Raw genomic sequence first — 25,226 nt, forward strand, 5'->3', positions numbered from 1 at the left:
GGGACAACCTTATGCCGTGGAAAGATTTTATTAATATATTTTAGCTTCTTAATAAAATATATTAATAAAATCTTTCCACGGCATAAGGTTGTCCCCTTGTTGTTTTTTGCCTTGACTACGTGGGACCACCTTCCGATTTGTTTTATTGGACCTTCCCTTGCTCGGACACTGATGAATCATGTGCCGGCAGCGGGCCGGTATGCGCAACTTACTTCAACTCCATCCACGAAGTAAGTGCAAAAACAAAAAAAAGGAATAGCTAGGATAGATTTAGGGGTCGGGGTGGAGAGGGGAAGAGGTAGGAAAAGTAGGGTTAGGGATAGGAAAGTTCCTTTCCAGTTGGAGCGGACTGGAAGGGAACTGGGAAGAAGAGCTATCCCATCGTTGCACGTATTTGAAAAAATCCCCTCCCCCCCCCATGTGTGGAGGAGGCCACCTGCCCGTACATGTGCGCGTGGACAATAAAATATTGTGTGCATGTACACGCGGGACATGCATTTTATAGCATGTGCGCGGAGATGCGCGCATGTTATAAAATCAGCGCATCCATGTGCACGTGCCGGGAACCACACGCACATGAATGCGTGTGTGCAGGTCTTAAAATTGACCCCTGAGTGTTTTATGAATAACTCAGCCCTTTGCTAAAACCTACATCAACAAAAGTCTGTGCATTCATAAGTTGCTCAAGATGTCCTACTTCAGACCACAGTTTAACTTTTGCCTACATTTATTTCCCATAAGGTATGCCAGTGTGGCTGGGTAGAGTTATCAATGGAAATAAATAAACTCCCATGTTAAATTAGATAAGGATTTCCTGCTAAAAAGCTGGTCTGGTTTATTTATCTTTGATAATTCTTTGTATATACAGTCCCTAAATATAATCTGCTTTGAAGAGTCTGAAAGGCAGAATATAAATCCAATAAATAATGCTGGTATTTAGTTTTCATGTGAATTAGTAGACATAGACCACATTTCCAGTAGAAACAAAAATAGATTATGGGGTCATTTACTATGCCATGGTATTTTATCATGGGAGCTGACAAATTTCATGGGCCAGCAGAGGGGGGGTGTGGGGGGTTTCACACAGTATTTGTCCCCTCCATGGCAGCTTACCAATCTATTTTTTCTTGGAAGAAAATTATACGAGAAGAAATATCACAAGGATATGGGAAAATACACGTTGAGCCGTCATTGCCTTAAAGGCTCGCCAATGCTCCCTCAAAGTCAAAAATTCCCCCTGAGGAATATCCACCACCTGCCACCTCTAGAGGTGGCTCAAAAGTAAAAATAAATATATTTTACAATTATGCGGTGATGGCCTGCCCCCTTTTTAAACTCCTTCCCTTTCACCTAAAGGTCACCTGGCCCCTAAGCAAATCCCCCAACCCAGTGGCAGCCCCCTCACCCTGGACCTTTCCTTTTAAATAGAACAGACTCCTTGGTGTGTATTTGTTGTGTCCGTCGGTTCCTGACGCCCTCTCTCCACCCTCCTTACCTCTTTGGCGCCTCCTTCTTCGACCGCGGGAAGATTGGCTGCCACGGGATCCTCCTGCCAAAGTCCTCTGGCGTCCCCGGAGCGGCTCGACGCTGCTATCCACCATGTTCCTGGAGGCCTAGGGGTGCGCGCGCAGCACAGCCCCGACTGAAGTACCGGCGATGGCGCGAACCTCAGGGGCGTCCCCCTGAGATGACGTCACCCGGAACGGATATATAAGGTCTTTGAATTTGCTAACAGATTGAGTTAGCAAGGAATGGAACGGATTCACTTCGGATTCCAAGCTAATCTGCCTCCTCAGGCTTACCAGGGGGCCTCGCTCTCTCCTTTGTTTTTCAGGTGACAGTCTGGAACTGGTACTTGCTCCTCGAGGGCCCTCGTTCCCAGACTTGCTCCGTATTCTCTTCTGCCTGGAAGTCATCACTGCCAACTACTAGGGATGTGAATCGTTTTTTAACGATTAAAATTATCGTCCGATAATTTTAATATCGTCTTAAATCGTTATAGAACACAATACAATAGAAATTCTAACGATTTATCGTTAAAAATCGTTAAATCGTGTTAGTGCGCACTAACAGAAAATGATACAAATTGACACTTTCCAGGTCAGTAAAGGTCAGTTAGGAATGAATATGTATTCCTATTGGCTGGCTGCCCTCTTATCTATTGATGTTACCAAGGTTCCCACTGAGGTGATGGTTGGGGGGATGGGAAATGGAAATGGAAACTCAGGAACACTAACAGAAAATGAAACAAATTATTGACACTTTCCAGCTCAGTAAAGGTCAGTTAGGAATGAATATGTATTCCTATTGGCTGGCTGCCCTCTTATCTATTGATGTTACCAAGGTTCCAACTGAGGTGATGGTTGGGGGGATGGGAAATGGAAACTGTTGGTCGTTGACAAAAAAAGTAATGTGATCAGTCAATATGACTAGAACTTGTGCCCTAGGATGGTGAAGGCTGAGACAGCTCCCTCCCTGCATTACTAGTGAGAGGCTGGCTTCACAGACAGGGGGGAGCTGCCTGACCCTCACTCCTGACTTCCCCCATGTCCCAGCCAGTGAATGGTGTGTGGGTGAGGGGGGGGGGGGAGGATGGTGAAGTCTGAGACAGCTCCCTCCCTGTATTACTAGTGAGAGGCTGGCTTCACAGACAGGGGGGAGCTGCCTGACCCTCACTCCTGACTTCCCCCATGTCCCAGCCAGTGAATGGTGTGTGGGTGAGGGGGGGGGGGAGGATGGTGAAGTCTGAGACAGCTCCCTCCCTGCATTACTAGTGAGAGGCTGGCTTCACAGACGGGGGGAGCTGCCTGACCCTCACTCCTGACTTCCCCCATGTCCCAGCCAGTGAATGGTGTGTGGGTGAGGGGGGGGGGGGGGTAGGATGGTGAAGGCTGAGACAGCTCCCTCCCTGCATTACTAGTGAGAGGCTGGCTTCACAGACAGGGGGGAGCTGCCTGACCCACCTCCGGGGTATTGTGATCTTCCTGCACACAGTGCCCTATCCCTGATACCAGGGGTGTTGTGATCTTCCTGCACACAGTGCCCTATCCCTAATACCAGGGGTGCTGTGATCTTCCTGCACACAGTGCCCTATTCCTGATACCAGAAGTGTTGTGATCTTCCTGCATGCAGTGCCCTATCCCTGATACCGGGATGTGTGCAAGAAGATCACAACACCCCCGGTGTCAGGAATAGGGCACTGTGTGCAGGAAGATCACAACACCCCCGGTATCAGGAATAGGGCACTGTGTGCAGGAAGATCACAACACCCCTGGTATTAGGGATAGGGCACTGCATGCAGGAAGATCACAACACCCCTGGTATCAGGGATAGGGCACTGTGTGCAGGAAGATCACAACACTCCTGGTATTAATAGGGATAGGGCACTGTGTACATGAAGATCACAACACCCCTGGTGCCAGGGTTAGGGCACTGTGTGCAAGAAGATCACAACACTCCTGGTATTAATAGGGATAGGGCACTGTGTGCAGGAAGATCACAACACCCCTGGTGTCAGGGTTAGGGCACTGTGTGCAGGAAAATCACAACACCCCTGGTATCAGGGTTCGGGCACAAGTTCTAGTCACATTGACTGATCACATTACTTTTTTTGTCAAGCTACCAACTGTTTCCATTTCCCATCCCCCATATATTGTCAGTGGGAACCTTGGTAACATGAATAAATAAGAGGGCAGCCAATAGGAATACATATTCATTCCTAAACTGACCTTAACTGACCTGAAAAGTGTCAAATTGTATCATTTTCTGTTAGTGCGCACTAACTGGGACTTAGTGCGCACTAACTCCCGTTAGTTCGCACTAATCGGAAAAAACGATTTTTAACGATTTTTTAACTAAAAAATCGTGCCTAACACGATTTTCTTCTCCTGCCACACGATTTCTATCGTTAAGACGATATGGAACACGATTCACATCCCTACCAACTACATCAGTGAGTTACCATCGCTCTCTCAGAGCTTTCCCTGGAATCAGGTACTCGCTCCTCGAGGGCCTTTCTTTCAATCATTCCAGCTCCTGCGCTTCTATGAGACATTGTGTGAGTGTTACCATCTGCATACCCTGCCTACTCACTATATCTCAGTTTCTCCACAGCTCAGCCTCCAGGGATCACTGTTCCAGTATCTGAGGGACTACAGCCCAGCCGGGCATTCCAGCTCACTACTGCCACCTCTGGTGGTTCAGTATACTGTCTAATAAAAGAACTAGTGTGTGTCTGTCTCCTAACTCTGAGCCTGACCGGTGGTCCCTCTCGGGATCTTCCCCCGTGGGCGTGGTCATCTGCCACTGGTCCAAGGATCCACCCACAACTCTCCTAAATAACAACAGATTGCTAACTCCTATCTGATTGCTACTCCTAACAGTATTGGACCTGTCCTTACCTCAAATAATCTCCCTGGGGGCCCAGAGCACCCCTAGGTGATGGGCCCAGGCAGTAACCATTTTTCTAAATGGTGCCACCTGACCTTTGGCCCGCATGAAAGTCATATCTATGTAAGGACTGAAAGGATTGAAAGAAAGGAAGCAGGTCAGAGAAAGCCACAATTGTGCAGAAACTGAAATATTAACCCTATACAGACAAAAGTGAATTTTCAAAGGAATTTTGCAGTAAAAATAGCATGTATGCACATATGTATTATTTTATAAATGTCAAGGTTTCATGCATATTTTTGGTTTCATACATTTATTTTACTGGAAGAAAAAGGTGTGGTCTAGGGCATTCTGGGACAGGTACAGAAATATGCATGGTGCACTTTTACACCTACTAATTGATTCATGCAAGTGAAATCAGACACTTCTCGGGTGGCTGCAGTTTTGGGTGGGAGGCCTGGGGGAACTGGTGAGAGTTAAGGGTGAGTTGCTAGAGGATTTAGGTGAACTGTAGGACTGGGTGAACTGGCCGAGGTATTGGTGAACTAGTGATTCCAAGTGCATATGCAAATAAGTATTTTCAAAATGGTATGCATACCATTTTTTATATAAAATGCTTGCCTCTGTGTGTAATTTTAGATTTTTATTCGTGCAGTGTTATGATTAATTTGTGCAAAATATATGCGTCTATATTTATAAAAGTGTAGAGAAAGTATGCATTTTTTCACATTGTAAATATACATGTGTACTGTAACATACACACATACATTTGGAGCAGAAATCCCTTTTATTTTACAAATTACAGCTCCCACCGCATGGTTTATATAATAACAGCATTAATCTGTGCATTTCCATTTATACATTCTAAAACTGTACTGCAGATGGGTATGAAAGTTGGGCTGCCAGACAAAAGGCACTGTGATGATATGGAACTGGCCCTTGGCTTCAGGGAGGATGCCAGGGAACAGAAGAAGTCTAATTACTTTTATTATTTACAGAAAAAGAAAAATAGTATGCAGTCTGTTTACCTTAACAGTTTGTCTTTCTTAAAACGTTAGGGCAGTCAGACACATAACTTTTTATCATAGTGTCTGGTGCTTCCTTCTTCTATCCTAGGCCTCCCTGACACCTCCTGGGCCTGTGTTTTTATACTCCTTCCGAAGGAAATGCCTGTAGCCAGGGTTCCCTACTTGATTGATTCTTAAGGTGGACTGAGCTAACTGACTGGAGACAGTTCCTAAGATGTTGTAAGGTTCTTTCTTACAATACCCATTCACACACCCTCCCACTCAGCTCAGCCTTCCTGGATTTATTGCCTACCTATACCAGGGGCACCTCTCTAGACAGAAAGTTGTCATTGGCAGTTTCTTTCACTACTCTGTGTCCTGGTGTTACGGGAAGTGCTGGGAAAGCGTTTCCACTTTCCAGGGGTTTGTGTGTTCTTGGACCATGGCTCGACCCCAGAGGAACTCCGAAGAGGTGCCAAGGCAGGCGAGGCATGCCCAAGCATGGGTTGGACAGGAGCGAGGCTGGAGTGAAGACAGACGATGGAATCCAGAGCAGGAACAAGGCTGGAGCAAAGACAAGGATGACTGAAGGTACTGACCCTCCACTGGACCTGCACGCTTCAGGAAGACCAACAACGCAATGGTGGTCTTTGAACAGTCCTCCGACCGTTCCAAGCCCTTTCGGACCTGCCGCTGGGTAACAGCAAGAAGCAGCAATCCGGATGGAGGTCAGGGGCAAACGAAGACCGGAACATGAAGATACAGATGAAGGCTCAGGCGAAGACATAGGCACTTGGACGAAGACTCAGGCAAAGACGTAGGTACTTGGACGAAGACTCGGGGCGAGGTTCTGAAGACAAGGAGTCAGGAGCGAGGTTCAAGAGCTGGGTTGATACTGCAACGCAGCGTGCCCTACACAGTCCACCCGCGGGGCTGGTCGCGGACCACGCTGGGACTGACGTAGACTCTAGATGAGATAGTGGAGTAACGGAGAAAAGCATGTTTCAGAAACTGTAGAGGCCTGCACCGGGGCGTGCCCTACACAGCCACCAGTGGCTGGTCACAGACCATGCTGGTATGGTACAGGTTCTGGCAGATGCTTTAGCACGGACGGAGCAGGCACAAGGAATCCGAGGGCCAGTAAAGTTCAAGACACAGGACCAAGACAGGACTTGGCTTCAAGCAAGAATTCCTCTCCGGAGGCTTGAGCTGCGGTAGTGAGGAAGGCATTGTACCACAAAGCACCCTACTCAGCCCACCCGTGGGACTGGACGTGGACCACGACATGGCATGCCATGAAAGGTGACGACGAGGAACCAGGGGTCCAGGACATCTGGACTGGATCACGGACATCAGGAACAGGAGATGAACATCAGGACTGGATCATGGACATCAAGAACAGAGGACGTACATCTGGACTGGATCACAGACATCAGGAATGGAGGATGGACATCTGGAGTGGATCAAGAACATCAGGAATGGATTAAAGACTTCAGGACGAGACATGGAGCTCCAACAGGAAACAAAGAACGCAGGACCTTGAAGAAGAGCTGGAACAGAGAAGATTCCTGGAGCGAAGGACAGGAACATCCAGGAGCAACTAACTCCTTGTGAAGATGAAGCTTGAATGAATGCTGGGCCCTTTTGTAGGGCTGAAGAGGACTACGCCCAGGGAGGAGCTTGCAGGGGCCACACCTGGCTGGCCTTTTAAATGCTGAGCAGAGGCGCACACCCGCACCTAAGGAGGACTGGAGAAAAAGCTGCAGGCACCGGCAGGGACAGCTTCCCTGCCTGCTGAAGATCCCAGGAGCGGCAGCATCGGAGCAGCAGCCCTGCCGTGGAGCTGGAAGGAGAGAGGCAGGCTGCAGGAGCGGCTTCCTGCTGCGAAGATGGATGGAGGAGCACAGGCAGCGGCAGAGACGGCCTCTCTGCCGCTCGATGACCCCGACAGCAGCAGGAGGAAGCAGGAGCAGTTGCAACGGCCTCAGCCGTGAAGAGAAGCTCCTGGCACTCAACCCTGCCGCTCAGGGCAGGAAAAGCACGCAGCTTCCGTACCGTGGAGGAAGGCGTTCTCAGCAGCCGGGAGGACATTGTCAGCGGCCCGATTGGCCGCGAAGGTAGGGGGCCTGCCCACGCTCGTCATGGAAGGTCCAGGACATCCTCCTGGATGTCCTGGACCTTCTTCCTTTAGTTCACACTCTGGGCTCTCAGGATGAGTTCCCAAACAAAACTTTACTGCAGCAATAATTGAAAGCAATTTTATGGCACTATACACTCTAGCCCTTGACCCAGGCAATTGATATCTCAGTTCTCCAACTTTCCTTTATCTGTGCAAGTATCCCTCAGTAGATGGGGACTAGGGCCAAAATCACCCCCCAGGGCATGGAAAAGCAAGCCTTCCCAGATGGACAGGGGTATCCTAGTTATGGGCAGAAATTCCCTTCCAAAATACCTGAGCTAAAAAGATGATATCAAATACCGCAAAGCTCCCCAATGTACTTCTCTCCAGGGTGAAAACTCTGGATGGGGGTCTCCAGATGTAACAAGAAAGTATTACTCACATTTCTCTTTTTGGATGACAAGGTCCAAGCAGCAGGGAACAATCAGCTCTTCCAACGTTCCCCTCTCTAAGGCATGAAGAGTGGAGCAGGCAGAGTCTTCACTACCCTGGCCACCCCAAAAAAGGGATTTTCTCAAAATCACTGCCTGGGCCAAGAACCAAAGGTCTCATAAGAAACTCCAAAAATCATAAACATTCCCAGGAGCACAACACTGGCGATAACCCAGCCATGCAGATGGCATACTGGAAAAGGTTTAAGTCTCCAACCTATCCTGGATTACAGACTGTGAGGCCTGTTCCTTGGAAGAGGCAAAACAACAAACAACAAAAAGCGCCTACTTCCAAGCAACTCCAAACAAAATCTGCACTGCCACACAGAATATAACTCAGCCTGCTTTTAGACAAGTGTGTATGTGTGGTGGTGGGGGGGGGGGGGGGAGTGGTCTGCCCACTCCAACATCTCACTAGAGGTGCTGTTCCAGAAATGGTATGCCCCTCCCTCCACTGCCTAAATCCAAATACCTACACCAGGATTGGGAGCTAGGGCCATCTAATGGTCATCCCAAAAGCTTGCCACAATAATGTATAGATTTACAGGTGAATTTTAAAAGCCTGATGCACGCATCGGTTAGAGGATATGTGAATATGTCGGGCTCGCAAGCGCTGAATGGATTTCAAAGCCGCCCATATACGCTCGTATCTCCCGCTGCACGCACAAATGGAAAGTTTTCAAAAAGGGGACTGGCATGGGCATGGTCTGGGTGGGGCATGGGTGTTCTGGAATTTAACCTGAAATTTGCGCATGAATACTTAACGCAACCTGACGCATACCGGGAGTCTCCTGCGGATAACCTTACTTCTGCTATGAATGGCGTGTAAGTGATAAAACAACAAAACTAGGCAGATCAGCAGGGTTTTAAAGGTCGTGGCTAACAGGCGGGAAGGAAGACTATTAAACTAGGGGGGTTTGGAAGACCTATCCCTTAACTGGGCAAACTGGGAATGAGCTGGTTTTAGTGGAAGTGGCGTCAGTGCCCATCCCTTCTAAAATCCCCCTATTTACACAGTAGATGTGGGATCTGCACACCCACTTAAAATTTAGCACACATGTGCGTGCCCCCAGGGTATTTTATAACATGCGTGCATATATGTTATAAAATCATGACATGTCTGGGTGCAAGTGCCGAACATGCTCACCCATGCACCAGTTTGAAAGTTATCGTCTCTATTTATCTAGCACAGTAATTTTGCAGAATACAGATCTATGAGACAGAATATGGCTTCTGGATGTTAAGCATTCAGGTGTCAGTTCATGGATCGTATTGAGATCATAGATCACAGAATGGTTGAGTTTATTCCTGCTAAATGTGAACATAGAAAAGGCAATCAATCTCTGCTTAGGGCACATTAGTAAGTGGCACAGAAGAAAAGAGACCAACATTGAGTTATTTTATAAGATAGCAGAAAAAGGAAAAACATTAAGACTTGCATTCTAGAATATTTAAACAAATAATATTACAAAACTAGGATGAGAAGAATGGAGAACAATTATCAGAAAAAGCAGAGGGAGATTATGGAAATCAATAAGATGAGCAAAGGCCCAACAAATATCATAAGCGTACTCAATAAAGAAATTCACTCTGATGAATACTGCATGGCCAGTGGGTGCCTCAGAGCTCAGTGCTGGACCAATCATTTTCAAATCTTTATTTAAAACATTGCAGATGGATTAACAGGAAAGCATGTATATTTACCAATGACACGAGTATGTATTGTAGGAAAAGGGACATAATATTGCTCTAGTACAGGCCATCATTTAAAGCTCACCTGGAATGCTTTATTCCGGTCTGGTGGCACAACTTTGTCAGGACATTGAGATGATGGAGGCAGGCCAAGGGAGGTCTACTGAAATGTTACACGGCTTGCAACATGAAACCCTGTACAGAGAGAACTGTGAAACTCAAAATGTATAAAAGAGGTTGACAACTCCTGGCACATATGCCACATGGTGATACATGAGCATATTCTGGCAAGTACATTGCTCTTCCTGCCTGTAGAATGCTAGCACTGTGAACATTTTCAACGCTTTGCATGAGATCAGCACACCCAGTGAACAAGTTTGAGAATGCTTATGGTGCTTGCATTGTGCTGTCAGGAGGAGCAGCATGCTAGTTGCAATTGACCAGGGAGAAAGACGTGGATTAGCAAGAATTTGAGGAGATGAGCTCTCTAATAAGGCAGAGCGGCAGGCAAGAATATGCAGAGGCAAAACCCCAGAAGACAAATATTTTACAAAGAGGATTTGTCTGTTTTCAGTGACAGATTTAGGGTTTTACCACCCCTAGGCACTGTTCGTTCTGTCGCTTTTCTCCTCCTCCCCCTCCCCCATAAGGTCAGACAATAGGACACAGAAGATCTAAGGTACAGTACCACAGTTTTCTGGAGCAGCTCAGTAGCAGATTCTGAGATAAGAATTAGACAATTCTGAAACACACTAGCAAACATTTCCATTTTTATATTGTTATAAAATGAAGTACATTTCCAGCCTTGTGTCTGTATATTTTATTTAAATCCGGTGTGGGAAAGAGATCTGAAGTATCAGTAGAGGAAGGAGATCTCAGAGATGGGATGAGTGTGAGAGGACCGGGGATGGCAGGAGGAGAGGGAAGAATTACTGGAGATGGGAGATAGGGGTGGGAGAAGTGGAGAGACAGGGAGGGGGAAGAGATTAGGAGCAATTGAGGACTGGTTTCCAGGATCTGGGGAGAAGGGGGAGGTAAGAAGCAAGGGAGGTTCCAGGATCTGGGGGAAAGAATCCGAGGATGTGAGCGAATAAGTTTTGAAAATCTACCCTTATGATTACATGCACTGCTGTGTTGCCAACCAGAAAACCTTGCTCAAATAAACACTTGGTGCCCATATGTTATTATGCCTATTGCAAAGTGCATTTGATGTGGGCTTGGCCCTCAGCAAGCCATGAGTAAACTGTATTACAATTACATTATTATAAAGCTCTCATATCAAAATAGCGCTATATCAAACTATAACAACTCTACCTATGAAAAGGCAACACTGCAAATATTACACCAGGCCCTAAAACATCAATGCACCTCCTACTAGGTAACCAGAGCAAGCCACGCTGCTCTAGTTCCCTTTACAGAAACTACATACCAGCAGAATACCTCACTTCGGTTACATATATAGAACAAAGACAGACCCTCACCAAAGAGAGAATAAAGACACCATAAAGTATAAGTAGAAATATGCAGACAAAACCTGAACTGGAAACTGCAGTCCAACAATGGAAAAAGAGAAACACTATCATCAATAAATATAGCACATCAATCACAATAGTAAAACAGTACTAATAGAAAGAATAAATATTTCAGAACAACTGGCAAACAGAACATCATCTAATAATTAAACTCAAAAATTTTTTTAAAGTTCTTAGACAGCCTGTACCAACAATGCCCTCATTCTATGTTAAGAAGCCCGGTTCAGATTTCTAACCCAGGCCTCCTTAAGGCCTTGAAGTGTCTGAAAGGTGTAGTATAAATCAAATAAATAAATAATACATATTTTCAGTTTTGAAGATTCTTTTTACAAAATATACTTCAAGGATTCTGATATTGAAGAATGTGTGAGAAAATTATAGTATACAATTCAGTAGTCAGAAATTTCAAAAGGGATGAGCAGGTCTCTTCTATACTTCCATAACATTGTATGTTCATTTTTTCTTTGTTTTATAGTTATGTCTAGCACTTAACCATTAAAACATTATTGATAATTAAAAATAAATTCTATTACTGTGCAAAAATCTAGTTGAAAATTAATTTACAAATCAAATAGACAACCATAGTTCATTGAGCTAACTCCTGTGATTATTGTAAAAATGACCTACTTATAGTAACCGTGATACTCACTTATATCTTGCAGAAAATAAATTCACGTGAAAAAGATATCGATATAAGCCGTGAGCTTTTTCCAGACAATGCTATCAGATGGCATAAAAACTACAAATGTATAGAAATGTATGTTGTAGTATATTTTGAAAAACTTCATTTTCATAATAGACACCCTCAGGAAAGCCACATCTGTTTCCTACTGATATCTTTTAACAAACATCCCCTTTATGTCATTTAACAGGAAGTGGAAACTGAGAGAAGGTTGTTTTCACCGACATTTAAGAAACAGCCCGTGAACCATCCCAGCCGTTCAGTGAAAGATTCAAGCACGAAAGGTGGCAAAGTATCTTTTGACAAGATGTCATCAGAAAATGTCCAGAACGCCGGCTTTGAAGGTTAGCAAAACCCTTTCATCTTGCTTCTTTCTGCAAATCTACTTTCTTCAAGACTACTGTAATGTGTGTAGAATAACAAGGACTTCATTCTTTTTTTTTTTTTGTTAACAATCCAACACAAAATGCAGTGTTAGGAAAGCAAACCAAACATGATAGCAGCATAAATCAGGATTTCACCTTCTGATTGTTCTAAGAGACGAAATGATGTGCCTGAACGGTTTGGTTCTTATAAAGTACTGTAGAAATGTAAAAAAAAGAACAGCCATGTTAACAGTTAATATACTTTTAGCTTAGAATGCAACAGTTCATTCATTGTTTCAAACCTAGGGTGCATTTTCAGAAGACAGTGTGCAACAAGGAAGCAAGTGATCCATGAATTGCAAAACAAATTTGCATAAGCCTGTAAATTAACATGTGATGAGATATGTCTGCAAACAACCACTTCATTCAACATAGATTGTCTTGATATCTAGTCTAAATGCATTTCATGACTTTAGAAACAAATATTTCAGAATTTTACATTTATTGTTTTGCAAATGCCTTAAAAAATGCTGTAAATTTGAAAATTTCACACAATTTTGCATATAGTTATCAACATAGTCATAAATATAATGAAGTACAGTTTCCCTTTATCATTTTAATTGTACTAAATGTGCTTTGCATTTTGGCAAAGTATACCAGCCAAACTTGGTCTTAGACCTTTTGTAATAAATGAGTAAAAAAATTGTACTGCACTCCAAGTGCTAATTACACATCAAAAGGCTGGGCAGCTGTTTTACTCTGAGGAGAAAACAAGCAATACAAAAATCTGTTTTGTTCCCTCGTTCAAATCAAAATATGAAATTGGTTCATGTAACTACTAATACAGTCTCACAAAAATGGCTTCATGTTTTTAAATGCTCATTCATTGTTGACAGGATATATAGCAAGAAGACATGCTGTCTTCAGTTGCCCTTGGCTTCATCTGTTTGGAGAAGTAACCATTGGCAATACCGGGTCTTACACAAGATCCTTCCAGCTAAATGTAAATGTAGCATTGCAGGAATCAAGGGCTACAGCCCTGCGTAGCATCTGTTTGATTGCAAATTGGGAAAGGGTTGTAAGAAGTTCAAATTTAAAAAAGATTTGTGAACAACGCTAGGTGAGTTATTCATTTAGGGGGTCTGTGTACCAAAATGCATTGAAAAAGGTGAATTGTAAAAGTCCAGCTTGCGCCAAAGCCAGGGGGTATGCACACACGTCGAGCTCGTGCACGCCAAGCGGATTTTATAAGCCGTCAGGAAATGCGCATACATGCCACTGTGTGCACAAAGAAAACGTTTCCCAAAAGGGGAGGGGTGTGGGCTGAGCGGGCCAAGGGCATTCCGGGTTTTACCATGAAATTTGCGCATACATACTTATATGCAGTGGCGTGCGCCGGAGTCCCCTGCCGCATAATTTTACTTCTGCTCTGGGTGATGTGTAAGTTGTAAAACAAAACAAAAAACTAGACAGATCAGTGGGGCTTTAAGGGTTGTGGCTAAAAGTGGGAAAGGGAGGCTATTAAACTGGGGGGGTTTGGAACTCCTATCCCTTAATTGGGTGAATTGAGAATGAATTCGGCATCGTGTGTCCCTTTTAAAATGTCTCCATTTACATGGTAGAAGCGTGATTTGCACGCACATTTGCGTGTCCACTTAAAACTGAGCGCTCATATACACATGTATGTTATAAAATGACCGTGCCTATAGGTACGGGCTGACAACCATATGCACGTGTGCCCATGCGTTGGTTTAAAAGTTACCATCTTTGTGTCCATTAATGAAGATTAATTCACCAATTTTAATGCATGAGTTATCAGCACACCTAATGCTGATGCACTAACTGGGGTAAAGCGTTTAGCACATCGTGCATTAAAAGCAAATTTTAGCAATAGCTATTGCATCTGCATTAATGCAAAATTGGAACTATACCTCTGAGAGATGTAACTAGGCCTGGATTTATCAAAATGCGGTAAGTACCGCATGCGATAGCAAAAGGGGTGTGTTTTATGCTAATAGAGCATTTATTGCAATTTGCACTAATTACCTGTGCAAAGAGCTAAGTTAGTGCAAATTGTGATACCATTTCAGATTCTGTGATAAGTGCCAGACCTGTTGTATTTCCTGCATTCAACCACTGGGGAACCATTTTGAGAGAGAGAGAGAGAGAGAGAGAGAGAGAGAGAGAGAGAGAGAGAGAGAGAGAGAGAGTGGCCATAATGACATGGCCCATAGGTAGGTATTTGAATCCCTATGGTAGGCCCACCTAGTAACTCGAGGTGGGGATTAGGTAAGAGCGTAGGGGGTTAGGGACCACTTTGACATTCTATGTGACACCTACGAACAGAACAGTGGTCTCTTGTGAAGATTTGCTGGCCTTCGGAGTGAGGAAACTCACTCCAAGATGAGATTTGGGCAAGGTTCTCTCAACCTAGCTTGATGGACTCTCTACCTGGGTAACATCAAGCTAGGTTGAGAGAACATCTTGGAGTGAGTTTCCTCACTCCGAAGGCCAGCAAATCTTCACAAGAGACCACTGTTCTGTTCGTAGGTGTCACATAGAATGTCAAAGTGGTCCCTAACCCCCTACACTCTTACCTAATCCCCACCTCGAGTTACTAGGTGGGCCTACCATAGGGATACAAATACCTACCTATGGGCCATGTCATTATGGCCAGTCTCTCTCTCTCTCTCTCTCTCTCTCTCTCTCTCTCTCTCATATATATGTGGTAAACACATTTTCACATGCGAAAACACCTTACCACATTTTGAAAAATGACCCCCTAAGTTTTTAACTTACTAGCATGTCAATGCAAATCATGTTACACTCCTATTTATAAAGGTGTGTTATACGTTAATGCATGAGTGTTATTCACCGCAATACCTATTGTTTCTAATGAGGCCTAATAATGCACATTTTGGCATGTTAATTCCTAGGGGTGTGCATTCATTTCCTACGTATTTGTAATCCTCAACGTATAGGGCCATATTCGTTGTATTCGTGGGGAAGCAAAACGTATCGTGATTCCCCACGAATACAACAAATCTTCGCCAAATTATTCAGCCATCTAAAGGAGCCAATTTAAACAAAGCCCTCACCCTCCTGACCCCCCCAAGACTTACCAAAACTCCCTGGTGGTCCAGCGGGGGGTTTGGGAGCCATCTCCTGCACTCACACCCTCGGCTGCCGGTATTCAAAATGGCACCGATAGCCTTTGGCTTACTATGTCACAGGGGCTACTGGTGCCATTGATCAGCCCCTGTCACATGGTAGGAGCAATGGATGGCCAGCGCCATCTTGTGCTCCTACCATGTGACAAGGGCTGACCAATTGCACCGGTAGCCCCTATGACATAGACGGTCAAAGGCTATCGGCGCCATTTTGAATACCGGCAGCCGAGGGTGTGAGTGCAGGAGATGGCTCCCAAACCTCCTGCTGGACCACCAGGGAGTTTTGGTAAGTCTTGGGGGGGTCAGGAGGATGGGGGTTTGTACTTAATTCAATTTTAGCCGGGAAACGAATAAGAATTAACGCATGTACGTATCGGGGGCCCCTTTGCCGAATGCAACGTATCTGCCCCCCGACAAATACGAATCCCGAATGCAATGTATGGCGTCCCTCTGCACATCTCTATTAATTCCTAACACACCATTATGAATAGGGTGTTAGTGTGATTTATACTAGCCCATTTTAATTTAACTTTCAAAAAAAACCTTAAGACGTGGCTGTTCAGACATGCCTTCCCCGACCAGGGCTAACATTAGACACATAGCATCAGCCACATCTAGATAAGATCATAACTCTCTTGCACTTACTTCTTCCTCGTTGTAATTAGTTCATGAGTTATCTGTCCCCCTCTATGCTCTTCCTTCCTAGTTACATACCCCTGTTTTATTGTAACTTTAAACTTCCACTAGTTAAGGTTATGTTATTTCTTTGTTCCTTGTAAACCGATATGATATGATATTTTTTCATGAATGTCGGTATATAAAAATGTTAAATAAATAAATAAAATAAATAATTTTTCATGAGTGTCTTAGCATGTGTTTGCATGTTAGAATGTGCTTCATTCATATTTACAGTAATCTGGAATAACATGGAACCTCATTGGGTGTGTTAACTTCTGCAGGCATTTATCATGTCTAGGGATCTAAGGAGATCATTTATCAAAGGCTTATCGTACATAAAAAGGGCCTTTTCGCATGTGACAGCATGTAAATTAGATTGTGGCGGAGTCGGGGCGGGGAGAGGTGGAGTCATGGTGGGGAGGGGCAGAGTCATGGCGGGGAGGGGCAGAATCATGGCGGGGAGGGTCGGAGTTGGCAGTGTCTTCGCTGCCGGCGATAATGTTACTAACATTATCGTCGGCAGTAGCACACCGAATAGTACCACCTTTCACGGTGACGCTATTCGGTGTGAAAGCCGGTAGCTGGTGCACCACGACCGCCAAAATTGTACCACCATGGTGCGAAGGCTGCAGGCTTTTGCAGGCCTGCCCCTCCTTTGTCCCCCCCCCCCGTTTTCCCAGGATTCATCATTCTGCGATGAATGATGAATTCAGGCCTAAGTTAGCTCTAATATGGTTTAGTACATAGACGTCTTAGCATGGTATTACTACATTAATACTTTCAAAAGTGCTATACAACTTATTTTTGTAACAAATACAACATATTGTAAATTAGATACATATATAGTCATGGTTTAATGGATTTACATAAGGCCTCACCAATCTGCTACATTTTTTTGAAGGGGTTAATAAACATGTGGATGAGGTGAGCCAATGGACGTAGTATATTTGGATTTTCAGAAGGCATTTGGCAAAGTGCCTCATGAGAGACTCCTGAGAAAATTGAAAAGTCATGGCATAGGAGGTAATGCCCTATTATGTATTGGAAACCAGTTAAAAGATAGGAAGCAGAGAGTAGGACCAAATGTTCAGTTTTCTGAGTTGAGAAGGGTTAAAACTATAGTGCCTCATAGATCTGTACTGGGACAATGAGTGAAGTGATCAAATTTGAAGAAGATACAAAATTATTCCAAGTTGTTAATTCACAAGCAGATTGTGAAAAATTGTAGTAGGATATTGTGAGACTGGACATTTAAATGGCAGAAGAAATTTAAAGTGGACAAGTGCTAAGTAATCCACATGGGAAAAAGTAACCCACACTGTAGTTACATGATGTTAGGTTGCATACTAAGAGTTGCCACCCATTGAAAAGGACCCGGGATTCATAGTGGACAATACTTTGAGATCTTTAGTTCAATGTACAGTGGCAGTCAAATAAAGCAAACTGAATGTTAGGAATTAGGAAAGGAATGGAGAATAAACTGGCAAATGTCATCATGCCTCTGTATTGCTCCATAGTGAGTCTGCATTTCGAGTACTGTGTGCATTTCTTGTCATCACATCTCAAAAAATATATAGTTGCATTGAAAAAGGTACAGAGAAGGGCCACCAAAATGATAAAGGAGATGGAACAGCTCCTCTATGGGGGAAGGCTAAAGAGGTTAGGTCCATTCTGCTTGGAGAAGATATGTCTGAGGGGGGATATGACAGAGATCTATAAAATCATGAATGGAACAGTATGGGTAAATGTAAATCGGTTATCTACCTCTTTCAAAAATACAAAAACTGGGGGATACTCCATGAAGTTAGTAAGTAGCACATTCAAAACAAAGAGAAAATTCTTTTCACTCAAAGCACAATTAAGCTTTGGAATTCATTACTGGAGGATGTGGTTGAGGTGTTAGCAAAGCTGAGTGTAAAAAAGATTTGGATAAATATCTGGAGAAGTCAATAAACTGTTATTAAGCAAGTAGGTTTAAGAAATAGCCAATACTTATCACTGTGTGATAGCAGCATGGGATTTACTGTTTGGGATCTTGCCAGGTACTTGTCACCTGGACTGGCCACTGTTGAAAACAGGATACTGAGCTTGGTGGACCCTCAGTCTGATCTAGTATGGCAAGTTCTTATGTTCTTAGATGATCAGAAAAAGTACGGTTATGGTGGAGGGGGAAGGATGTGGTTAGTATTGTACAGAACTAATGAGATGATTGTGAAGCTAAATGAATGAGTTTTTCTGTAAATGAATGAGTTTAATTGAAATCAAATTTCTGTAATTTGTAGAATACTAAATTGCATTGGATATCGCCTCAGTGTTTAAAATGTGGGTGCCAGTTTTCAATAAGCCACTAATCGGCTTGGTTTGTGGCTGAAAATTCTCCAAGTCCAGCCAAACAAAATTTGTCTAGCAAGATTTGGGCCAGCTACTTACGTGACTGGCATGGTCCGGCTCGATTTATTCTGTTGGTGCTGAAAGTCCATGCTGGCCGGCTAAATCAAAAACTCACCCCAGGAAGGTCTCCAGAGTCCTCCACCCCCACCTTTCTGACCAACTAAATTTCTATGCCCTGTGAATTTGGCCAGTCACATTTAACTGGTCAGCCTGGGAAGCTTTTAAAAGTTCAAGGTATACCTGGTTAGCTGGGAAAATCTTTTGATGACTAATCCGTTTCTGTGTGCGTGCGATCAAGGGACAGAAGTCGAGCTGGTTATCCTGTGATTTCAGGCTCGGTCAATAAGATTAAACTACAGGGTGTTTTATAAAGTGCGAAAAAGTCACAGGGAGATTTAAAAAAGTATTTGCAGGCAAATATGTGCTTATAAAATTTACATCCTATTTCCAACAGCTTAAGAGCTTTGCATATGAAAAAAGAATTTTAACTGTGCTTAAATACACTTCATTCACGTTCAAAAAAAAAAAAAATCAAAATAATCAAAACCTTTCATATTCCAGAGCCAAGTGACATTTTTATTATATCCAAACCGTATATACAAATTAAGAATATAAATACATACACACACACACGTACATATTATATTCATAGTTATATGTTTTTGTATTACATGAGAGAATATTTATACCCAGGACTGGCACCCAGAGACAACGGGTAGAGGGGGAGACAGCATTCATCTCAGAAATATTTGTAGGATGCGGAAGGATACTCCCTTCCTTTCCCCTTTCAGTCATTGTAGGAGTGGGGGACCTGGATTTCTCTAGCTCAGATCCTTCCCTCATCTTGGAGTCCTGGAGCTGACCCACAGCAGCAGCTATTTCAAAAAAATTCAGTACAGGGCCTGGGAGCCCCTCACCTGCAGACAGGACCAGTGACACCCAGCCCCAGTTGCCAAGGTTGCCTAAATCTGGGCCTACCTTAGTTTTGAAACGGTAAAACTAGGCAGGCCTTCCTAAGTTCCTGTTTCTTTTGAATAAAATAAAACTATGGCTGGCCTGGTGGCAGTGCTGTGGAGGGACCTGGGCTCGACTCCATAGACTGGCCATGGCTAGTGGTCCTACAGAGGCAGAATTCAGAGCTCTTCAAGGAGAAAATCATAATTATTAGGGATGTGCAATCGTTTAGGATGAATTAGGCAATTTCAATTTCATTGAAATTGCCTAATTTCAATGAAATTGAATGAATGAATGAATGAATGAATGAATTTCAATGAAATTGAAATTGCCTAATTCAATGCAAATAGGAACCCATACTCAATCCACGAGGGCTCATGCTCCTAAAACCCTTCAAAACTCTCTTGTATCTCAGAAGCTATCGCATACCTATATCTGGTGCATTACTATTTCATATTGCAGATAGGAACTGGTACTCGCTCCACGAGGGCCTATGTTCCTAAAACCCTCCAAAGACATTCTTCTATTCCAGAAGCCATCTCATACACAGATATTGTGAGTTCTTATTCCAGACTGCATATAGGAACCAGTACTCGCCTACGGCTCTTATTCCTGAATATACTGAAGACTCTCTGTTGCATAGAAGCCATTACAGATATCTACAATTGTGAGTGATTCATCTATTACTGGTTATGTATCCAGTATACCCTGTCTACTCACTACCTATAGTCTCTCTCTACAGCTCAGCAACCCAGAGATCTCAATTCTAGTATCTGAGGGACTTCAGCCCTGCCGGGCACATCAGCTCACTACTGCCACCTCTGGTGGTTCTACTTCCTGTCTAATAAAGAACTATCTGTGTTTGTCTCCATACTCCAGCCTAGCCAGTGGTCCCTCTCAGGATATCCTCCTGGGGGCGCTATCATCTGCCATCAACCTAAGGATTCACCAATTTACATTAAAGTGTTCATTCCTTACACTACTAGAGCGGTATCATAACAGACTGCCACTCTGCAGGGAGCCAACCCACAACAGATCACTAACTCTGTCTAAGGAGTACAACGCACTGCTAGCTACTCTCCTCGGGGGAGGAGATTCCATAACAGATTGCAACTCCTCCTCTCTGGAGGAACAGATCTACATCAGGTTGCTAATTCCTCTCCTCTGGAGGAACTGATTACTAACAGTCTGCTAACTCCTCCTTTCTCGGGAAGCAGATCCATAACAGATTACTACTCCTCCCCTTGGGAGAAGCTGATCGATAACAGATTGCTAGGTCCGCCCCTCTGGGGGAGCAGATCACTAACAGATTGCTAACTCCAGTGAATCTGGCTAAACGTTTTGGAGAAGAATTGGAGAGACAAACTTCAGTGAATTCAGCTTTCAAGAAAAGTATTTGGAGAAGCAGTACTCCTGGGGATTCAGCTAAAGGTATTTGATGTCTGTAGCCCATGGACCCGGCTCACCTTTCTGCCCTGCAGGCTATTCCAGGCCTGGTTCAACGCATCTCAGAACAGCAAGAATCCTTGGAGAAACTTACTGCAGCTTTTCACCAGCTTCACACACAGAAGGCATAAGGCACAGCTTCTATACAAGAAGGTCTGTTACCAGAGGTAACTTTAAAGTCAGCTGTTCCACTGGCAGTGCCTATTCGATTCTCCAGAGAACTCCAAAAGACTCGGGGCTTCTTGAACCAGCGCAGCTTACATTTCACTTTACAACTTTCATTGTTTCCCACAGGCCTCTCCAAGACCAGCTACATTTCGGATAGTAGAAAGACTAGGGGACACTCCATGAAGTTAGCATGGGGCACATTTAAAACTAATCGGAGAAAGTTCTTTTTTACTCAACGCACAATTAAACTCTGGAATTTGTTGCCAGAGAATGTGGTTCATGCAGTTAGTATAGCTGTGTTTAAAAAAGGATTGGATAAGTTCTTGGAGGAGAAGTCCATTACCTGCTATTAAGTTCACTTAGAGAATAGCCACTGCCATTAGCAATGGTTACATGGAATAGACTTAGTTTTTGGGTACTTGCCAGGTTCTTATGGCCTGGATTGGCCACTGTTGGAAACAGGATGCTGGGCTTGATGGACCCTTGGTCTGACCCAGTATGGCATTTTCTTATGTTCTTATGTCTTATTTGGATGGGAGAGTCTTATCATGGGCATCTACCTTGTGGGAATGCAAGGACCCTATCTTGCAGGACATAGAAGGATTTATGGACTTGTTTAAATCCGTTTTTGATGACCCTGCTCGTATGTCTGTTGCTGGGTTTGCTTTGGTGGACCTGAAGCAAGGCAACAGATCTCTGGCGGAATTTGCCATCGAATTTAAAACTCTTGCAGCGGAACTTTGCTGGGACCCCAGATGTCTGAAGACACTCTTTTGCAGAGGCCTGGACACCCACGTAAAGGACGAGCTGGTTGCTTGTCAGACACCTGACTCGCTGGAAGAATTAATAGCCTTAGCTATTCGGATTGACTGGCGGCTTCGAGACAAGGTGAAGGAACTCCGGCCTAAGGTGTTACCTGGGTTGAAGCTAACCAGTGCCCTGCACTGCGAGGGGGTACAGCACCTCCTGCTGTGGAGAAGAAGGAACCGAAGGAACCTGGTCACAGTCACTTGACCTCTAAAGAGAGAAGAATTAGGAGGAGGAATGGCCTGTGCATGTACTGTTAGGCCTCCCCAATTCCACCATCCTACCGCTGCAAATGTTACAAAATGCTGCGGCCCGTATCCTCACCAATACTAGAAGGTCAGATCATATCACTCCCATACTTAAAGAATTGCATTGGCTACCAGTTGCTCAAAGAATCACCTTCAAAGTCCTATCTCTAATACATAAGACCCTATACACTGAGAACATGAACTGGCTCAATAATGCAATACAGTTCCGCAAACACTCCAGAACCCCCAGACCGCAACACGCAGCTACACTCCAATTACCCCCTCACAAAACTACCAGACTCGACACAACCAGAAAACGTGCCTTTGCCTTTGCTGGCCCCTCCTGCTGGAACAGTTTGCCACCTGACCTTCGTCAGGAACTATGCCCAAAAAAATTCAAGCAGAAACTTAAAACATGGTTATTCTTAAAAGCCTTCACATAAAGCAACCACCTTCACTTCCAGCTACTCCCCCCTTGCTTCTCCCTGAGACCAAACTTATGTAAATTTGTAATTATGCATTATCCTTCGAGTTACATAATTTACTCCTCTCTAATATCTCTATAAAGTTGATGCCTAGTAATCTATTATAACTAATGTATTTAATGTATTTATCATATGTATTAACGTTAATATATTCTTCTTAATTCTTCCTTATTTTCCCTCTCCCTCCCCTTCCCTGTTTGCATTCCCTGATCCAATCTTTCCTTGTTATAATCTCCTAATGTCCTTTCTAAGTTGAATATTAATTGTAAAGCACTGCCGCTATTTTCTATCTGTTCCAGCGCTGCTGCTAAAGTTTTGTTGAATGTACACCGACATGATGTTACTAAACGAATGTCGGTATATAAAGAACCTCAAATAAATAAATAAATAAAATACTGTGGTCAGCCAGGCCATGATGTTTCTGCTTGCCCTATTCGTCCGGCAAACAGACAAGCCTGAGTCCCGCGGGAGGACTGTTCTTGGGCTATACAGCAATATCTCCTCCACTCTCTCATCCAGTCTCTGTGATCCCTGAACCATTGACGGTTCAAACCTCTGCCCTGAAGGACTCAGGGGCAGGAGGCAACTTTACTCTCAGTCATCTTGTGGAAGTCCTGAGGAGTCCATTCAGCAAATTTGAAGACCCACTATTGTATCACAATTTGAAGTGGGCCTTGGACGATTCTTTTCACCACCACTTCTCTTGAGGATCTTATCAACATCACCAGCAGTTTTTTTTTCTATTACCTGCTGTTATTCATAGTGGCTGCTATGCGCGCCATAGCTAGGTGGCACTCTACATCTTTAATGTCTTCCTGGACTACAAATTTGAGATATCCGCTACAATCTATCCACTCGGAAGTCGTGCTGAAGGACTACAGCACTGTTGATTCCGAAGAAGAAGATATCTCTAACTACCAGCCTGGCTCTCTGCTGGTGCTCCATCAGTTCCAAAGAAGAAGACATCTCTAGCTACCAGCTTTTGCAATTGGTTAACTCGGAAGTCATGCCCAAAAGCCTATGGCACTGGTGATTCCAAAGAAGAAGATTTATCGCACTATCAACTTTACGTTTAGTTTACTCGGAAAACGAGCTGGAGGTTTACAGCATGGTTGTTCCGGGGATGAAGATATCTCCATCCATCAGCCTGATTGTTTTGCTGGTATTGCCATCATCTCTCTTCCTGCATCCTGTGGAAGAGCTACTCAGAAGTGGATTTTGGACACGTTTCTACATCACCACTTCCACTGAAACCTCAGTGACGTCCACGGCAGCCCTCTCATTGCTGCTGACTTCATTATACACTCTGCTAGATTCTTTAGATCTCAACATTCATCTGTCACCGTGAATATACGAACTTGAACTCAAGAATTTAGAGATCCTGGATGCTTGTACAGAGGCTGAGTTTTGTTTGCCTGAAAGGGCTTCGGCCCCGAAATCATCTTGGGAGCCTCAGACCTATTGGATAAAGAGATGCTTCATCAGTTCCACCTTGCGCATCTTTGGTACTAAACCTGGTACCCGAAGAGGAGACCATCCTTTGAAGGGGGTTACTGTTGCATTCATGCCTGTTCTCACCATCGTTCCACCCTCTCTACCTTGGTGGTGACTCCCTTCGGGTCTGACGGACAGATGCTGCCATGGCTTCTCCTCGCCGCTTTCTCCCGGAATCCCCGGGCTGGCCTGATGTTGCGGATCCACCATGTTCCTGATAACATAAGGGCGCGCGCGCACATGCGCTCCAGAGTTTGTACCGGCAAGGGCTCGAACTTTGGGGGCGTCCTCCTGTAGTGACGTCATCTGCTTCCATCTTAAAAGGTCTTTGCTTGCAACTACGAATCGAGTTAGCAAGGGGGATAACTCTCTCTGCTGCTCTGCCTCCTCACGGGGGCCCTGCTCTCTCTTATTGATTTCAGATTGCTAAGATGGGATCCGGTACTCGCTCCTCGAGGGCCGACGGCCCGAGTGCAGGAGATCGCTCCCTGACCCCCGCTGGACCACCAGGGTCTTTTGGCAAGTCTTGAGGGACCCTCCTGTCCCCCACAAGTTTTGCCAAAAGTCCCTGGTGGTCCAGCGGGGGTCCGGGAACGATCTCGCCGTCGGCTGCCAGTAATCAAAATGGCGCCGATAGCTTTTGCCCATACTATGTCACAGGGGCTACCGGTGCCATTGGTCAGCCCCTGTCACATGGTGGGAGCACAAGATGGCGCCAATGGCCATGTGACATGGCTGACCAATGGCACCGGTAGCCCCTGTGACATAGTAGATCAAAGGCTATCGGAGCCATTTGGATGCGAGACAGGCCACATAGCCCAATGGCATGGAGAGACAAATCGCTCATGGGACCCAGCTGGACCACCAGGGATGTTAGTAAGTCTTGGGAAGGGATCGGGATGGTGGTGGGGGGGGGGGGGGGGGTTGTATTTAATGTATTATTGTAAATTTTAATGCTTGGGGTGGTTTTTTATTTAAAAAAATAAAATGTGCCCCTCCCCCCCATACAAACCCGAAAAACAAATTTTTCTCATAGTTCGGGGAAAATCTGTTTTGGGGCCCCCAAACCATGATGAATTAGGCAATTTCATTGAAATTGCCTAATTCG

General features: G+C 44.5%; 1 protein-coding gene across 1 annotated transcript in view; it reads left to right on the plus strand.

Moving 5' to 3' along the window:
* Window positions 1–25,226, plus strand: part of XIRP2 (xin actin binding repeat containing 2) — a 356,476-nt gene that overhangs the window by 184,420 nt on the left and 146,830 nt on the right. The window contains exon 2 of the mRNA XM_029605670.1: window positions 12,103–12,256. Within this exon, the coding sequence (XP_029461530.1) occupies window positions 12,103–12,256 (154 nt within the window). The remainder of the gene's footprint in view (window positions 1–12,102; window positions 12,257–25,226) is intronic.

Source organism: Rhinatrema bivittatum, chromosome 6 (assembly GCF_901001135.1).
Source record: "Rhinatrema bivittatum chromosome 6, aRhiBiv1.1, whole genome shotgun sequence".
Classification (NCBI taxonomy): domain Eukaryota; kingdom Metazoa; phylum Chordata; class Amphibia; order Gymnophiona; family Rhinatrematidae; genus Rhinatrema; species Rhinatrema bivittatum.